Source organism: Simochromis diagramma, unplaced genomic scaffold, assembly GCF_900408965.1.
Source record: "Simochromis diagramma unplaced genomic scaffold, fSimDia1.1 OVJJ01000344.1, whole genome shotgun sequence".
Classification (NCBI taxonomy): Eukaryota; Metazoa; Chordata; class Actinopteri; order Cichliformes; family Cichlidae; genus Simochromis; species Simochromis diagramma.
Window position 1 is genome coordinate 4,911,008 of NW_024387375.1, and position 17,142 is coordinate 4,928,149.

Genomic DNA, 17,142 nt, shown 5'->3' on the forward strand with positions numbered 1-17,142 from the left:
CCCCGCGGAGACTTCAGTAAATAATTCTGTGCATAATCTGTCACATTAATGAAGACAAAGAAGAAAAAAGGCAAGTAACTCAAAGTAAATTTTATTTGTATTTAACATTCCACATCACTGAGAACAAAGACTTCTCTGCTTTTGTCAACAGCTGGCTGAGGACGGTACAAAAAGAGCAGCCACTTTAATAAATGCATCGACTTTGACTTCATCGGCTTTCTGTGAGGTGGTTTCAGATGGACGTGTCACACAGGAGGCGTTTAAAATGTTCCTTGGTTTAATGTTTTCATATTAAAAAGAGAAGCCAAACTGTGGGAGGAGGTTGTGACGCGAGGAGGATACAAACTGCAGGTATTGCTTAGTAGTAGATACAAATGTCTCCGTGCTGAGAGGAAGTGTTCAGAAAGGGAAACGGAGAGGGAGAGCATGCAGAAGTGGAGAAACTGGAGTTAGTTATTTGATAAGACTGTCTTTACAAGGAGAAATTAAACCAATTAACTGTATTTAGTGACTGGAGCCCTTTTCAGACACATCCTTCACCTGAACACGGCAGCCTTCTGCATCACATTCATCACAGCAGGTCGAATGATGCAGTCGCTTTAGAAAGGACAGGCAGGCACATGGCCCTTCTGCATCTTTGTGGTGTTCGCCTCACTAAAGCCTGAACCACAGAAACCTGCACACGATCAAAAATTCGTTTCTAAGTTTAGGAAATATTTAGAGATTCTTCTCTTACTTAATTCTGCTTTAAAAGAAAAGCAGGAATCTGAATGTTGAGCTTGTGTGTAAGGGGAAGCACCATGCAGTACACATACAGAGATTCCACTCTTAGTCACTGTAGCCAAGTGTGAGTACACACCTTTAGTGTTTGAGGCTACAGGTGCCAGGCATCACAATTGTTCTCAGAAAGCAGCAGTGTGACCTTCAGTGTGAATAAAACAATCCATGTCTGAAAAGGGCTGAAGGTGTCACAGGATCAAAACCAGAGAACATCCAGGTGCAGATTTGTGTGTTGGTTTATTAGCCAGCAGTCATTTCTTCATGTTTCCATGTTGTATGTAGGCTGTTGTTGGATAGTATGTGCTCGAAACCGATGTACTGCTGTCCAGCCATCCGCTCAGTATCTGTAGTATGGACTCCGCGATCGAGACCGCGACCTCCTGGAAAAAAGAAAAGACTCCAGTATAAAGAGCAGCGTAACAAACAAAGATATGACTGCTGTGCTTTAGTGTGAGATTAAAAATTTGTTTCTAATCTGGTGAAGATCATCTTATCAGCTCCATCAAGGCGCGTAAGCGTCAGTTGTTTGGTCGTTAGCAGTATTACAAACCAACTACCCGAATGACTTTCATAGAAAGTCAGTGAAAAGGTGTCTGCACCTCAGTCAGTGGGGTTTGGAAATATCCAAAGTTTTAGAAACCAATTCAAATTGTAAATTTTAGCACAAAGTTCTTCTATTTATTTAAAATAAGTATTCATGTCCATGTAGTTTAGCCCCAGTTCTTTTTTTACAAACATCCCTGAAGTAAACAAGCCTAAGACATCAATAACACATTACCATCAGGCCGTACAATGTTCATCCAAAATCATTCATCAGCCTTCACTTCAGACTTGAACTGATCATCTAAACACAAGTTATAAACATAAAAGTACACTTCCTGAGCACTTTATTAGAAACACTTTTAAACCTGCTCATTCAAGCAGGCACTCAATCGGCCACTGACGTGGCGGCAGTGAAGTGTGTAGCATGTTACAGGTCAGGAGCAGGTAATGAGGAAACAGCTGTTCTCAGGGACTTCGACTGTGGCATGACTGTTGGTGCCACAGAGGCTGATTTGAATATTTCTCACACAGTGCTGATTACTAGTGGCACTAAAGCCAAAAAAAAACACAGAGTGATATCTGTGGACAGATGAGGGAGATCCAATGAGAAAGGTCAGATAACCACAAAAAAGTAGCTCAGACTGAGCACGTGACCCACGTCTATGTATGAAGGTTACAGACGGACAGCACGTTTGTCCAATACACAGAAATTATGTAATGCTGTTGAGATGAAAGGACTAGAACCCCCAGTGTTGGCAGAAAGATGTGGAATCCACTGACAGATGCTGTTTGGAGAGTAAAGGGAGCCCTGAGCTGAGTATTAAATGGTAAAAACGGACTGGTGCTTAAATGGTGCTTTTCTACTCAGTTACACACTTTATAACCAGAGGGAGTCAGGAATCGATCCACTCACTTTCCAACTGGTAGACGAGCTTATAGTGTTCCTAATAAAGTGCTCTGTGGATGTACACATGTGGCTGTAGAGAAACTACCTGAAAAGGTATTGACCTCTTTGCATTTAGTCTGACTTTTCAACACTAATCTGTACTCTAATTTGCAACTGATGAGAAGACAAATAGCTTAACTACGGTGTCTGCAGGCCTGGTGATGAGCCTTTGAGACAGAGTGTGTGTGTGTGTGTGTGTGTGTGTGTGTGTGTGTGTGTGTGTGTGTGTGTGTGTGTGTGTGTGTGTGTGTGTGTGTGTGTGTGAGAGAGTGAGAGAGAGACAGAGAGAAAGAAAAAAAAAGACATAATTCATTCTGCTTCATTGTGGCTGTGCAGATTCTTGTGGCTTCTCACATACCTTTTGTATGAGTTGTATTCTCGGCCTGAGGGACAGAGGACAGAGCCACGATGAAAAACAACTGCATGCCAGAACATCTTAAAGCTCATAAAACTGGCAGAGCAGAAACTGATGGCAGCAAATCAGAGCCTGAGCTGATTAAATATTTTGGTTACTTCTGTGCGAGTATGCAAGGCTGCAGAACAAACACTGCATGTTCATTAAGCCACATTCTAATTACACAGGAGCCATGTTGCTGCTGTCAATCAAAAACCTAAAGCCTTACCATATTTGGAAGGAGAAGGCGAGTGGCTCTGTCGCCCATATTGTCTTTCCCATTCGTCCCTTTCTTTCTCACGGCGCTCACGCTCCCTAAACGCAGAGCGCCAGGGTCAGAAAGTTGCGACACACGAATACCAAACGGTCCAGCTAGGCACACAAACACGGACTTACTTCATGCGTATCTTGCGTGCCATGGCTCGCAGTTCGCCTTCTCGCTCCTGTAAAGTAAACAACCAGCAATAAGAGGAAATAGGTGGACAAAGACGATTCTGTCTTACTAAACCTCAGAAATGCTCTCACACACACAGACACACACACACCTGTCGTTTGTGTTCCTGCTGCTGGATCTTCACCTGAGCGGCTTTCTTATCCGCCTTGGCTGCAGATCAGGCAAAAGAAATAATTTAGTTAAATCAGATCTTTATCATCTTTTTCACTTTGCATAATATGAGAAAATCTTCAACAGTTTCAAGTTGTGCACAGTGCTGATTCTTAATTCGCACGTTAACCACAAACACATGCGATCTGCTCGGCTGCACTCACACTGCTTGTTGAGAGCCTTCTGCATTTTCAGCTTCAGCCGTTCCTGTGGGGTCATCTTGGGCTGCAGGTGACACAAATGTGTTAGCACAGCTTTCCATGGCCGGGTTAAAAAAAAAAAAAAAAAAAAAAGTAGTGTGTGTGTCAGTGTGCACGCATGTGTTAGAGAGAGGGGGAGGTACCGGGGCTATTGTACAAATTCAATACCATCACCTTTACGAACAGTAGCTGGTGGAGATAAAAAGGGTGACAGATTACAAGTGATTGAAAACATTTTGTGAGTTGGAACAACAGACACAGGCTCTGTGTGTGTGTGTGTGTCTGTGTCTGTGTGTGTGTGTGTAGACAGACTGCTGCTTTAGCTTGCAACTGCTGTGGGACAGTTTAGAGACAGGCCAGGATCAAAACAACATGAACACAAATATTATAGTTTAAAAAAAAAAAAACAAACAAAAAAAAAACAAAAAAAAACAAACAGTTGCAAGAAAAAGTTTGTGGACACTTTGGAATTACTATGATTTTTGCACTGATTGGTTTCAAAATGAAGATCAATCTTTATGCATTTAAAAATTTAAAACAACCTGGGTAATCACCGAGTACAGGCAGGGAAAAGTACTTCCAAAGTTCACTGGAATCAGGCGTTCCAATTGATAAGGTGAGACTGAAGTTTGGGTCGTCTCCAAATCGAGGAAACTGAGAACTGCCGGTTATCTCTGCAAAAATAGCATCAGGAATATAGAGTATAGTCCTGGGGAAAACACCCAAGGGTAACAACAAAATCCCTGGACTCCCTAGACATAAGGTTAATTGTGACCCCACAGGAAACCACAACTCTGCAAACTCTACACCCCAAAAAACCAGAACACCATCCTGTGAAGCACGGTGGAGGCACAATTAGGCTTTAGGCTGACTTGTTACCCCAGGTTTTGGACACCTCGCGATCGTAAGGAGAGCAACAAATTACGAAGCATTTTACTGGAAAATGTAAACCCAAAAGGAGAGGACTGGTAATCCAAGAACAGAATGAACCAAAGACAAAGAAAATTCAAGGTTTGGATGAGCCAAGGCAGAATCGTCCTGACCTTAATCCATCTGGGGAGGGCTGTTTGAGGGCATTTTCACACCTAAAGTTAGTTTACCCTGGTCCAAATCGGTTGATGAGTTTTGTTTATTTACACACAGAAAACTCCAATCAAACCAAAAAGTAAGAAAGAAAGAAAAAAGAAATATGTGAGAACATTCAATCTGCTTATTGGCCACATGTGTCTAAGATGGGAAGAAAATGCTGTGCTCTGGAGCAGCAGATAACTCAGAGTTTATTCCTAACATTCATGTTTATCTGGGTAATATTTTACAGTTTGTGTACTGAGCACGTCTGCATTACTCCGCTACATCCCAGAAAGCAAAGCACACCTGGCTACGGGAAGACGTTTAGCTCAAATTTGCATCTGGTCCCACAAACTACTCTGGAGTTTGTCTGGATCTGGATCGAGACCTCCATCTCCAAAGGGACTCAATGTGGTTGTTTTGTCCACACCTGGAGTGTGATTACCATGTTCACACCTGGACAAAGGAACAACACCAATGGGGAAACAAACGTCGCAGAAATACTGACGAACTCAAACAGTTATGTAGAGAGGAACAGGCCCAGACTCTCAGTGTTGTCTCATAAGCAGCGATGACAAACACATGAAGGATTATTGCAGTTGAAAATTCAAATATTGAAATGAGTGATTGCTCAATGTGTTCAAGAAAGGCATTAACTGTTTAAGAAATCAGACCCCATGAGTAAGTAATGCAGAAATCATAATTCTCATGGTAACCCAAAGATTTTCTTGCAACTGTACGAACACTGCCAGAGAGAAGAAAGAAAAACAAGGACTGGAGGAGGAGAGAGGGTCAGAAAGTGAAACAAGAGCAAGTTCAGGTCCGGTGAGTTTAAAAAGTTGGCCAGTGGCGTTTTGTCACGACACACCCTTCGCTGGGCTGTTCAAATCTGGCCAGGCAAGAAAAACTGCAGGTCACAAGCTGCAGGCAACACACGAGCTGATAACAAATGTACACTATTTGACTGTGTGACAATTGGGATGGATTCAAACCTCGTCCTCTCTTCCAGGAAAAGAGTGAGAAGAAAAGTCGTCCATGACAGAAATACATTTCACAAAACAGTTTCGATGACTTACTCTTAAAGGGAACTGCTCAAAAATTTAGGAAGCCTGCTTATTCGCTCAATTGTTGTTTTGATCTTTGTGTCCATTTGTACTTTCAAAAGTGTCCGACTATTTCTTTAATCAATATGTTCGTCATTCACGTGTTCATTACTGATTTATAGATTGTCATAAGAGGAAGAAGTGATCTTCTTCCTCTCAAGACCTTTGATGTGTCAGTGTGTTTATTTTAGACTAAAGACAGATGCATAAAGATAACTGCACACATGCATCCACCACCAAGATTAAAATCATCATCAAGACTTCAGAGGACGTATAAAAGTTCACTTCATAAAGAAATGGCAGCATTAACTTAGACATCTGGCAAGAATACTGTAGTGTAATTTGCAGGGCGTGTCCACTTTAGGGGGAGGGGGATAAGAATAAAATAACTGTTCTCTGTGGGCAACAATGGCTTCTACATCCCAGTGTGGTGGACAACCAAGTCAGCCTGTCAGGGATGAGGGAGGCGTAGGCTTTAGCAAGAAACCCAGCTAGATCAAATTCTTACTGACTTTGGCAGCTCCCGTCTCTTTACCACCCGAAGTGTCAGGCCTGGAGAGAGGAGAAGAAGAAGAAGACAGAAAAACACATCACGATGAGGCGAAGATGGCATATTTATATATGCATACTGACTTTCTAACAGGTGTAACGCTGAAGGGTGAGGATGGCTTTTAAATGTGAAAAGCAATAAAGAACAGGTGTTAAATTGTTCTGGCTTCGTGACACTGAAACTGACTGTTTTAAGACTCTTATTTATGGACTTATTTATTGTTCACTGGTGCAGCACAGGCCTAGTCAGGTGCCTTAAGTCTGAAAAGTGATGATGGTAAATAGAGACATGTCAGCCCTAAAGCAATAAAGTACTACTTATATTTCCACTTTATAGCACAGCTCATCTCCAAACCTTTTGTCTTGTGTGTCATTAAACTCAAGAACACTTGCTGTTCAGCTTTTGATTAACCAATTTAATGAGTTATGAGTCGAAAGTGTGCTTTTCCTGAGACAAAACCATTCTTAAAGAGCGGGGAAAACTACAAAGTTTGATAAAAACCAGTAAAAGGATGAAAACTGTTGGTGGTTTTTAATCAAGCAGCCTGAAATGTACGTGTCTATTTTGCCTAAAAATACACCTTTTAGACCAACATCTGCTAAAATGTGGGGCAAGGCCCCCTGGTGGATGAACAATATATAGCAGTCAGGCCACAAAAGGTCAGTCACAGTGACTAAAATCTTTGTAAACATGTTTAAATAACCAGGAAATATTTAAATGACAGCTGATGAAGTGTAGAGATTTCTCTTGTCTTTTAAATGGATCTCGCTCCTGTTCTGATCATTTTGCGAGGAAAAAATTAAACTGGAGAGATGGTAATGAAGAATTATGCTCCATTAAGAAATCATCAGAAGCCCAAAATGAATCTGTGACGACACAAGGCTAGAGACACTTAGTCTCATTTATGTGTGATTAAGGGTTTGGATGATCGGCAGAATATTTCCAGATTTCTGACGAGGCCAGGGAGCTTTCATTTTGGATATTAAAGACAGCGCTCCTTCTATAACATCGATTATTTACATTTTCACACTCTGTTAAAGTGTTTTAGGGTCTTCTTACTTTCTTAACTTGTCAGAGATGGCAATGGTAGCAGGCTGGGCCCCTCTGTGGGCAGGGGATGGGCTACGGCGAGGACGGCTAGGGGTTCGTGAGGGACTGTGGCTGCCGCTGTCACCACGACGATGTCCTCCACTGCTCCGACCCCCTCGCCTCGAGTTGCCGCCCTGACGTGAGCTCGAGCGGGACCTGATAGAAAGACAAAAGGGCTTCAACTACAGAATTCTGTTAGGCAGCTCATGTAGCACTGCTTACGGATTAAGCTAACCTTGTTCTTCTACGTGCCGAGTATCGTCTCCTATCCCTGTCTCTGTCCCTATCCCTGTCTCGATCCCGGTCTCGTTCTCGCTCTCTGTCCCTCTCGCGTTCTCTGTCTCTGTCGTTGGAGCGTGACCGGTCACGTCTCCTCCACGATCCTCCGTTCCCTCCTCTACCTCGGGAGTAGGACCTAGAGCGCCGCCTTGACCGCGAGCGACTCCGGGATCGACGCCCATCTCTTCCCCCGCGTCCTCGTCGGGGTCGGCGTGAATGTGACGATGAGCGAGAGGAGGACCGAGAGGAGGAGTGCGAGGAGGAAGAAGGGGAGTGGCTGCTGGATGACCTTCGTCTCCTGAATAAACAGAGACAGCGTTTCAGTATAAATACAGGCTAGCACCTAGCCTATCATTACATCATATTCTCCGCTTTTAAATGTAATATGTTGTTTAATTTATAGAAAAATTTTGATAACCGATTTCAGCTTTGAAAAATACCCAATCAGATTTTTCTTTATGCGCATGCACACTTCAATAGTTCCTTTTTGATAGTCGGTGATTATTTGGTCAGATACTCTGAAAGCTGATCCACCTTTCTGACCACAAAAACAATCGATATTCTTTCTGCATGAACAGCTGCGGTCATTTTAATTAACAGTGACTGCAAGAAGAAAAACCAGGAGGAGGGAAAGTTACCGACCGGGAGCCCCTGCTATGACCTGCAGAGTGCTGCGAGTTGGAAGGGGCGTGGCCAGAGTGAGGAGCAGCTGTTTGCGGTGCTGCCGCGGCTTCCTCGTCACTGCCGCCGAAGCTGGTGATGAAGGTGATCTTCTCTGGACCGGGAGTACGTGAGCGTGAGCGTGACTCAGAGCTGGACTCTGACTCTGGCCTGAAAGTGATCAGAAATTTTTTTAGTTAAGACACACAGAGGCAGACAACCAATCAGAAAAGTGGGAAGGACAAATCAAGTGGGTGAACTCACCGTTTATAAGGATCATATGTTGGACTGTCTCTCCTGGCGTAGCTGCAAGAGGAAATGGCGAGTTAACATAACCACGTTCTGAGGTACGGCGAAGTTCATTAAGGAAAAATAACGCAAATTTACCTCGGAGGGCTGATTTGTCTTCCTTTTAGCCTCTTCTCTCTAAACTCCCTCCTCTGTCTACGAGAGCGGCGGCCCTGAGACGATCAAGCAAACAAACATTATAAAACCTGTGAACACAACCCACACAAACACTTCCCTCAGCAGATTTAGTCTTACAGAGTACATGGCCTTCTCCGCCTCCAGAGCTTTGGCATGTTTGATGGCCTCCACTTCTTCCTTGTCTTTTCTCAACATCCTGACAAATGGGTAGCACAATCACAGCATTACAAAAACCACAAAAATAATTATTTAAACACAGAAGCGCATCAACGTGAAGAAAAGAAAACCAACGATCCTCAGTGTAACAGCATGAGATACATGCGTTCGTGTCGGAGCCACGGCTCAGTGTACTCATTACGGTTTATGTTTTAACGTCAGATGCTCACGTTAAACATTGCCATGGTTTCAAACAATAACAAGAGTGGCTGTACGAACAATGGCTCAGGCTTAAATTGTTCTCATTCCCCAACTTCAGAAAGTGTTTTTTTTTTACCCTCCGGGAGAGCAGCTAGTTTATTTGGGCTGCACAAAAGCCAATTAAGACAACACTAAAAATGAAAAAGCTCATTTTGCACTGTGAACCATACAAAGCTACTCCACTGGAGTCCAAGAATACAAACATGTTGCTCAAAGTTCGCCTTTACTCTACAGAACTTATTTTGAAAGAGATCCTCTAAATAGTCAATCAATTTAAAAGCAAACAAAAAAATACCTTTTTTTACTGTGTGTATTTTTACAGTATCTGCTGAACTTAAAACACTGCAGAAGCTTGTAATTAAAATGAATATAACCCAAATACATCAACTTTGAGGTCAAGGATATTACAGTTAACAAAATTAAACCACAAAAAAACATTAAAAAAAACAAAACAACTACATTAGAAAAAATATTTCAGTTAACTGAAAAAAATATAATAAAATAAAAACCAGACTTCTGAAAATAGTTAGTTGATAAAATGTATCACAACTTCCCTAAAGATTCAGACATGTTTACTAAGAATTTGGTCTAAAACACTGAGTCAACTGAACTTTCAAAAAGTTCTGTTTTCACAATAATACTTAAAATTATTTTCCTAAATCTCACCTCTGAGATCTGCCGTCTATACAATTATACTTAAAAAGACTAAAAACTTACCAGAATTAAAACCTTAAAAAAAAAACAACAACAAAAAAAAAAAATAGGAAAAAACCCAACAACAAAAGAACCCTGAATTTAAAAACAAAAAGCTATATTAACTTTACTTTGATCAAGACACTAATTAAAATTTAAAGAACCACTGACATCATGATGTCATTAATGACATGTTACCTGACAAAGTCTCCTTCAGCCATTCCATATGGCGTTGCCATTTTGTTCAGGTCCATCACCTGCTCCTGGTTCAGCTCATCAACATCAACCTCCACATCTGAAAGCACACACACAGACACATCATTTTTTAACAAGTCGATTTCTTACCCAAGCATTAAACAGGAACGCTGTTGACCTGAGATCAGATCGTCGGCTCACAGCATTTAAAACACAATTATCACATAACCAAGAAAAACCTGCAACCGGGCAGAAAAGATGAGCAGTTCCAGCTGAGTGGATCACGTTTACAAAGACAACCTTCTCCAGGTACAGTGTAAGATAACTAGTGTTATTTCTCAATAACTAGCGTTTCACACGCTGTTAAATTGCTTGGTTCAACAGCATTAATTTCTCATTGGGATGTGACATTTCTCCTTCGCTGAAGCCCATTTTGAGGGTTAGTCTGAAGCTAATCCTGGTCCAGCTACACAGATGTGTATCTGGCCCTTTGAACCCTGCACTGCATCAAATGATGTCACAAATCCAGCACGCACAGTCAAATTGACAATTTCAGATTTTAGTCTCTTCTGAGAAACGTTCTGTGGAATAACTCGCACATCCAAGAGATGAAAAGCTGATCAAACACATTCTCTGTGGACAGCTGCACCTCTAAATGTTTTATTTGGTCATCTCCTGAATTTTATTTCCCTAACACATAGATTACTCCAGTGAAACACGCTCACCGATATCTGGAATGCCTTCGTCATCTTCGGATTCACTGTTTTCTGAATTGTCTTCCTCCTTGTCTGACTGGGGCTCAGGCTCTGCTACAGTGCTGTCCTCATACGTGTAACCAATGGTGGCCTTCTTCTCAGCCAGTCTGCACAACACAAGGAAAGATTTATAAACGCAACTTAAAATACTGGATTTCACAGTGGAAATAAAGAAATCACTTTAAAATTTAGTTCATACTTTTTCTTCTCATCCTCATTTGGTTTGGGCAGACCACCATAGAGCTCATCCAGGTAGATCTGGTATAAACACTGCTCCTCAGAGACTGCAGGAGGACAGGAGGGATTTAAAGAGCACAACACAACTGCAAAATATACCCACTGAGAGCAGGTCAACACACTGCCATGGTCACATTAAGAATACAGGTGCAACACTATTAAGTGCATTACATAGTCATGTAGATTTTGTGTGTTAACACTCACTGTTGGCAAAGTCATTCTGTACAAGGCCTCTGTAGCGCTCATAGTTACACTTTCTCTCCTCCATCTCCTGCTCTGGAGTGCTGCATGAGACAAAGAAGATTGTTGGTCACATTAAACACCTCACTGAACGCTTAAATCTCACCACACCAAACTGGTTTGTCTCCTCACCAAGCATGAAAGATGACTAAAAATACAATCTCACAGATGACCTGTTCAATTACTGAGCAGCAGGTGTTTTATCACAGAGTAAGAACCAGAAGTCTTACTAAAAAGCTACTCTACAGTTATTACCACAAGTTTCAATGCACCAGCACAAGCAGTCAGTGAAGTAATCGGCATTACAACACATAAAGATGGAAACAGACAGTTGTGCTATGACCAGCGTTTTTAAATTTTATTTTGTTTTTAATTCTTTAATTCTATTCAGTTTTCCATCACTTTACAGAATCGCTTGGTATTTTTTAGATTAGTTTTAACTTTATAGAAAGGTTCAGTTTTAGTTTCGTTTTTAATTTTAGTCTTTTAAATTATTATAATGTAATAGGAGGGGTATTTATCAGAGAAAGTTTTAAGAGTAGTCACCCGGTCATCCCAGCAACCATCTTCAACAAAGTCTCCTCATGGGTGGTGTTTTGAGAAATCAATGGACTGACTGTGCCTGTGTTTAGAAAACGGTGAACCTGTAAAACTAACCACAGCTATGATCAGCATTTGAGGACTGTGCTGACACCTTATTTCAGGTGTTCAGTCAATCCTGCAGCTGGCAGCTTCACACCACTGTCCAAAGACATACACATAATGTCAACTGCTCTCGTACTGAGCAGGATTACTGCTACAACCACACATCATCAGCAGGGAAACACCAAAATGTTTTACAACAGCCTAAAAATCAGTTCACTTTCCTATTAGCGGGTCAACAATCCAGCACCTACTGACCACAGTCTTAAAACCCAGGAAATCCGGAGGACCATGAGGACCCATTTTAATAATCTGTATTCATACTGGGAATCAAGGTCATGCAAGCTGTTGCTCTTCTGCTCCACAGGTGGTTTCTGTCCTCCCTGAGCTCACCTTAGGACACCTGCATTACAGTTTGGACAGATGTACTGCCCCAGTCAAAGCCCCCACCTGCCACTGTCTTAGGAGCGGGTCACCAGAAGCACTAACGCTGTGCTTGAAGAGTCATAAATCTACTACTACAGACTACTGCAGCAGGTGTTTTGGCTTTATTATTATAGGAATTATAATATAAGTAATTAAATTAGCCTATTTTTTTCTTAAAACAAACAAACAAACAAAAAAGGGGTCACCATCTCTTTTGACCACTAAAGTCAGATCAGCTCAACCTCATATAAGAGCAAATGTTTCCACAAAATTTAAAAAAAAACAAAACCCAAAACAAAACAAAAAAAGAACAAACTGAAAACATATGAATGAACTATCTTTACTGTTGAATATATAACAATCTGTACTGCATATGTACAACAATCTATGGTGAATGTGTGAATCTCCTCACAACTGTCCAATGTAGAATCATACAACAAAAAAGTAAATAAATAACCGTAAAATGTTCACACAATGTGGGTTCCATGTTAAAAATGTGACTTTAAGTACTTTCAGACTTACGATGTGGCGAGCAGAGGTGGAGTGTAGGTGGGGATGTAGTCCAGATGAGCCCTTACATCAAACCTGTCAATCATGTTGTTGGCATCTCCTTGCCAAGGCATCCTTCAGACAACAAAAATGAGGCAACATGTGATCATAAGCTCTGTGGTGTGGCTCATCTCTTATTATGTGTGGATTTTGTGATTTTCCTCACATGTTTGCAGGGCTCTCTGCAGCCAGTGCCACAGCTGGATCCAGGTGGATCTTGTAGGCTCGACCATGAACTTGAAGAAACTGAGCAGGATCTTTTTTCTGTCAAAAGAAAATGAAACTGTCAGAATGCAATGCATTGACTAATATCTAAAAACTATGAAATGTTACACTGCACAGCACTTTAATTAAACTGAAACCAACAACCATGGAAATTAACTTCTAAAACTTCACACTTTTTTTAAACATTAACTGGTTCATTGATGCAATGAGGATAACTGAAAGCTGTGTCAACTATATGCATATGTTTTTAAAAATACCACAAAGTTTGGATCCACATAACTGTGTATAAATTTGCTCAAATCTTTCCTTTTTTTTCCTTTTTTTTTTTTTTTTAAAATCCTGCAGTAAGAGTGTTCAGGCCAGACCTGCTCACTCCTACCCGGTGGTACACTGTGGAAATGCTACATGATAAAGTTTCTTACTATTTTCTCGTAGTACTCTCGCCGGCGCTCGCCTCGCCGTTTGTAGTCTACCATCATGCCACGGAGCTTGCGCTCATGTTTGCGGGCCTCCTGCCACATGACGGCTCCGCTAGGGGTGGGGGCGCGGCGGGGCACGGCTGCTGCTCAGGGCAAACAAGCAAGAATCATGGAAGACAGGGGAAAGTGAGATTAAGGGGTGTTAGGGGCATTTATTAAAAATAAATAAATAGTGGACTTGATAAACAGAGCACTTCAAGAGCTCTGAACTCCACGTTATTTCCTTGATATACAGACAGAAAGTATCTCTTACATATTACAGTTGATATCTCTGATCAGAACCAACTACAGAGTGCAACCAGCACATCTGCAAACACACTATCAACACTCAAGACTCACGAAGATTCACAGTTTTAAGCTTCACACTAAACACAGGCAATGCAATCGTTACCTAGATTCCTTGTTAAACACTTGACAACCAAAATCACGCACTGACGTCTAAACTTCTAACAAGACAACAGACACATAGTCTGAGATTAAAAGGCCATGAATGCACAAATTATTTGTAGTCTGTCTATTCATAAGTAAACTGAGGCATATTGGTCACTTCCTATAACTGAAGTTGTGACACGTCACGTTAGAGATGTGAGGGAAATTCAGTGTAACGAAAAACCAAAAATGTATACGTTTGCCATTAATTTGCATCAGTGTCTACACTTCCAGTGCATTTCTCGGAGTGTTTGACGAAACTCATATCCGCACTAATGACAAGATTATATTTTTCTATAGCAGATTCCTAGTCCTCATTTGGCTAAAACAGGGACATTAATGAAATAACACAAACAAGCTAATACAGCAAATATACTCCGATTTATATTTTTAAAAATAAATAAAATGCATTTCACTGGAAAAAATAAACACCTAAAATATGATTTTGGTACATCACTTAAATTACAGTATCTGTGAATCAAGGTGTCACCTCTGCATCTCCCACCACTAAACGTACTTTTAATTTACAGCAGTAGCTAAAAAGCTAACCTAGTTTTCTATCCAGTATTAACGTAGTTAAAACGGTTACATTACAACGCTGTTTGTCCTAAAAATTGTTATTTTAACCCGTCTACGCCCCACTTTCAGCGTTCAGATTCAGCCGGGTGCTAAAAAAGTCTGTGTTATCAAAGTGATGTAGGAGTTTGTTAGCATACACACGGGCCTGACTGCGCATGCAGCCCGGGCCTTTTTAATGCTATCTAGCATCACAACTAGCCTAGCTTAGCTGATTTGCAAATGCGTTGGGAACAATAGTCAAAAAGCAGCTACGAAACACTGAAATCTACACACACGTACAGGGCATTCAGCGCGGTCTAAATTCTCACAGTGTACCTGTTTTACTAATCGCCAACACACACTCGGGTTGTTTTCAGTTGGCCAAAAGCGACGTTAGCAGAGTGGAGCGTAACCACACGCCTCCTTAGCGTATATATAACAGGCTGCAGTACCGGCTCTGGCCTGTGAGGGCGCTGCGGGGGAGGCGTGTGTATGTAACATTAATGGGAAGATACTTTTGAAAAAAAAAAAACTCCTTATAATAAAACACAGTAAACAATAATCACCATCAATACTTCTACCTTCACAGCTGAGAACCCAGATTCAGAGGAGATTCTATACAAAGCATCACAAATGGTTGTGAACAGGCTGATCCGAAGGGCCAGCTCTGTTCTAGGATGCCCTCTGGACCCAGTGGAGGTGGTGAGTGACAGGAGAATGGCGGCTAAGCTGTCATCACTGTTGGACAACATCTCCCACCCCATGCAGCAGACGGTGACAGCACTGAGCAGCTCCTTCAGTGGGAGACTGCGGCACCCACGGTGTGGGACGGAGAGATTTCGCAGGTCTTTCCTCCCCACTGCTGTCAGACTCCACAATAAAGACTTTAACTGATCAAGCACACACATCCATGCATGTGCAATAACACTAAGTGCAATAATCTTTTCTGGCATCGTTGTATTTTTACTCAGTTGTATATAGCATTTGTATTCTATTTTTATCTTATTGTATATTTTTTCTACTGTATATAATATTTTATTTTATTCTATTCTGTACAGTTGTGTACTGTATTTATTCTTATTGTATTCTAATTTTTGCTTCATAACTTTTGCACTGTCCACTTCCTGCTGTGACAAAACAAATTTCCCACGTGTGGGACTAATAAAGGTTATCTTATCTTATCTTATCTTAAATAAAAAACAAACAAACAAACATTTTGACAGCTTTCTTCTTCTTCTTTTTAAATTTACAGATGGTTTTAATACAATGCTCGGTGTCCTTTTGAAAAATTATGAATAAATATTTAGATTGATTAAATTGGGTTTTTTAGATATAGTTTATACTTTGCTATGATAGTTAAAAGTTTGAATAAATGTAGTTCTTTTTATTGCTGAAACTGAACAGTACCTTATTCCAGCACACAGATTAGTCTTTCCAAAAAGCCTTCCTTAAACTTTAACAGGATAATATATGTGTTTTATTTTGAACGAAAGTTTGTGCACATTATTTACATTATCTGTTGGCTTCATAATAAAAGTTACATAATAACTCAGTATGAAAAACGGCTCAGTGGTTTTTAAGGTTGTGTACCGTATTTGGCCACAAGATGTCCCTGTAAGACAGGAGAGATGCACATTTGAAGTTATCACAGTTAAATAGAGATACTTTCAAGGAACTGGCAAACTGTGTGTGAAAACATTTGTGGTAATCCAGCTAAAAATAATTAAATTTATCTTTTTTTTCTACAAAGTATTATGCCCCTGTACCAGTCTATGACTACTTTATGTGCACCAGGACATGCATTAATGCTGCTCTAGTGAGAGTCACTCAGTGTTTAAGCCATATATTTTCTTGTATTTGTGGATTTGTCAAACTCTCCTGAATCCCTGTCAGAAATACAAACCCAGGTGCCCTTGGGTCAGTGCATCAGCTGCACATGTGGATGGGCACTAAAATAAATCCTTAAAGGGAATCTGTTATATTCATTTTAACTACCACATTTTTCTGTATAAATCAACTCTTCTGGAGTTGCTGATTTTCATACATACATACACACACATTGCATACATTAAAAAACCAAGGCATGCACTAGACAGCTGAACTTTACATCATGTATCTATATTGTTATCTTTCCCTGTTATGTATATTTACTCATTGTGTGTCTGCCTGTGTTTTAAGCTGAAAGCTACCACACAGCATTTTGTTATGTGACTACAAAATGATCATAAAGAATCTTCAACTCCTCTTATTTATCTCATGCTGATATTTGTCGCAGAGTCAGAACGGAGCTGAAAGTGTCAGATCTGGATATGACTGAGTTTAAGACCATTTTAAAGGAATTAGAGAATAACTCTTTTAGTCAGTGTGACTGCTTTTAATGTTTTGCATATTTGAATATCAGTCATATTTGTTCCTTTACTTGTTATATTATTTTGTGCCTGGACAGGTCTCTCCTTAGAAAGAGATTTTAATCTCAATGAGACTTTTACCTGGATGAATAAATTATATACAATACCTTTTATTTATAAAAGTATAATCTATCTCTCCAATGTGCTGTAATCACACAGCTCCTTAGAAAAGTAACTTGGATCCATCTGGGAGGGATCAGACTAGAGATGCTACTGCTCCGCATGGAAAGGAGGTTTGTGAGCATGT

At 40.7% G+C, this 17,142-nt stretch overlaps 1 protein-coding gene across 2 annotated transcripts; it reads right to left on the reverse strand.

The window, feature by feature from the left end:
• Positions 1 to 75: 75 nt before the first annotated feature.
• Positions 76 to 14,949, reverse strand: LOC120719801 (CLK4-associating serine/arginine rich protein). 2 transcript variants are annotated; one of them, XM_040009288.1, is made up of 21 exons: positions 14,824 to 14,948; positions 13,444 to 13,583; positions 12,963 to 13,060; positions 12,770 to 12,871; positions 11,144 to 11,223; positions 10,902 to 10,986; positions 10,673 to 10,809; positions 9,951 to 10,047; positions 8,760 to 8,838; positions 8,604 to 8,677; positions 8,481 to 8,522; positions 8,199 to 8,387; positions 7,513 to 7,854; positions 7,248 to 7,433; positions 6,151 to 6,190; positions 3,432 to 3,492; positions 3,209 to 3,267; positions 3,060 to 3,106; positions 2,893 to 2,978; positions 2,628 to 2,652; positions 76 to 1,160 (listed from the first exon to the last, which is right to left on the reverse strand). In XM_040009288.1, the coding sequence occupies exons 2-21, from the start codon at positions 13,540 to 13,542 to the stop codon at positions 1,118 to 1,120; spliced, it is 1,971 nt and encodes a 656-aa protein (XP_039865222.1). In that variant the 5' UTR covers positions 13,543 to 13,583; positions 14,824 to 14,948; the 3' UTR covers positions 76 to 1,117. The 2 variants fall into 2 exon arrangements, 1 of the variants encoding a protein (XP_039865222.1); XR_005692751.1 differs by lacking the exons at positions 76 to 1,160; positions 2,628 to 2,652 and having other exon boundaries at positions 2,909 to 2,978; positions 6,147 to 6,190; positions 14,824 to 14,949.
• Between the last annotated feature and the right edge of the window lie 2,193 nt (positions 14,950 to 17,142).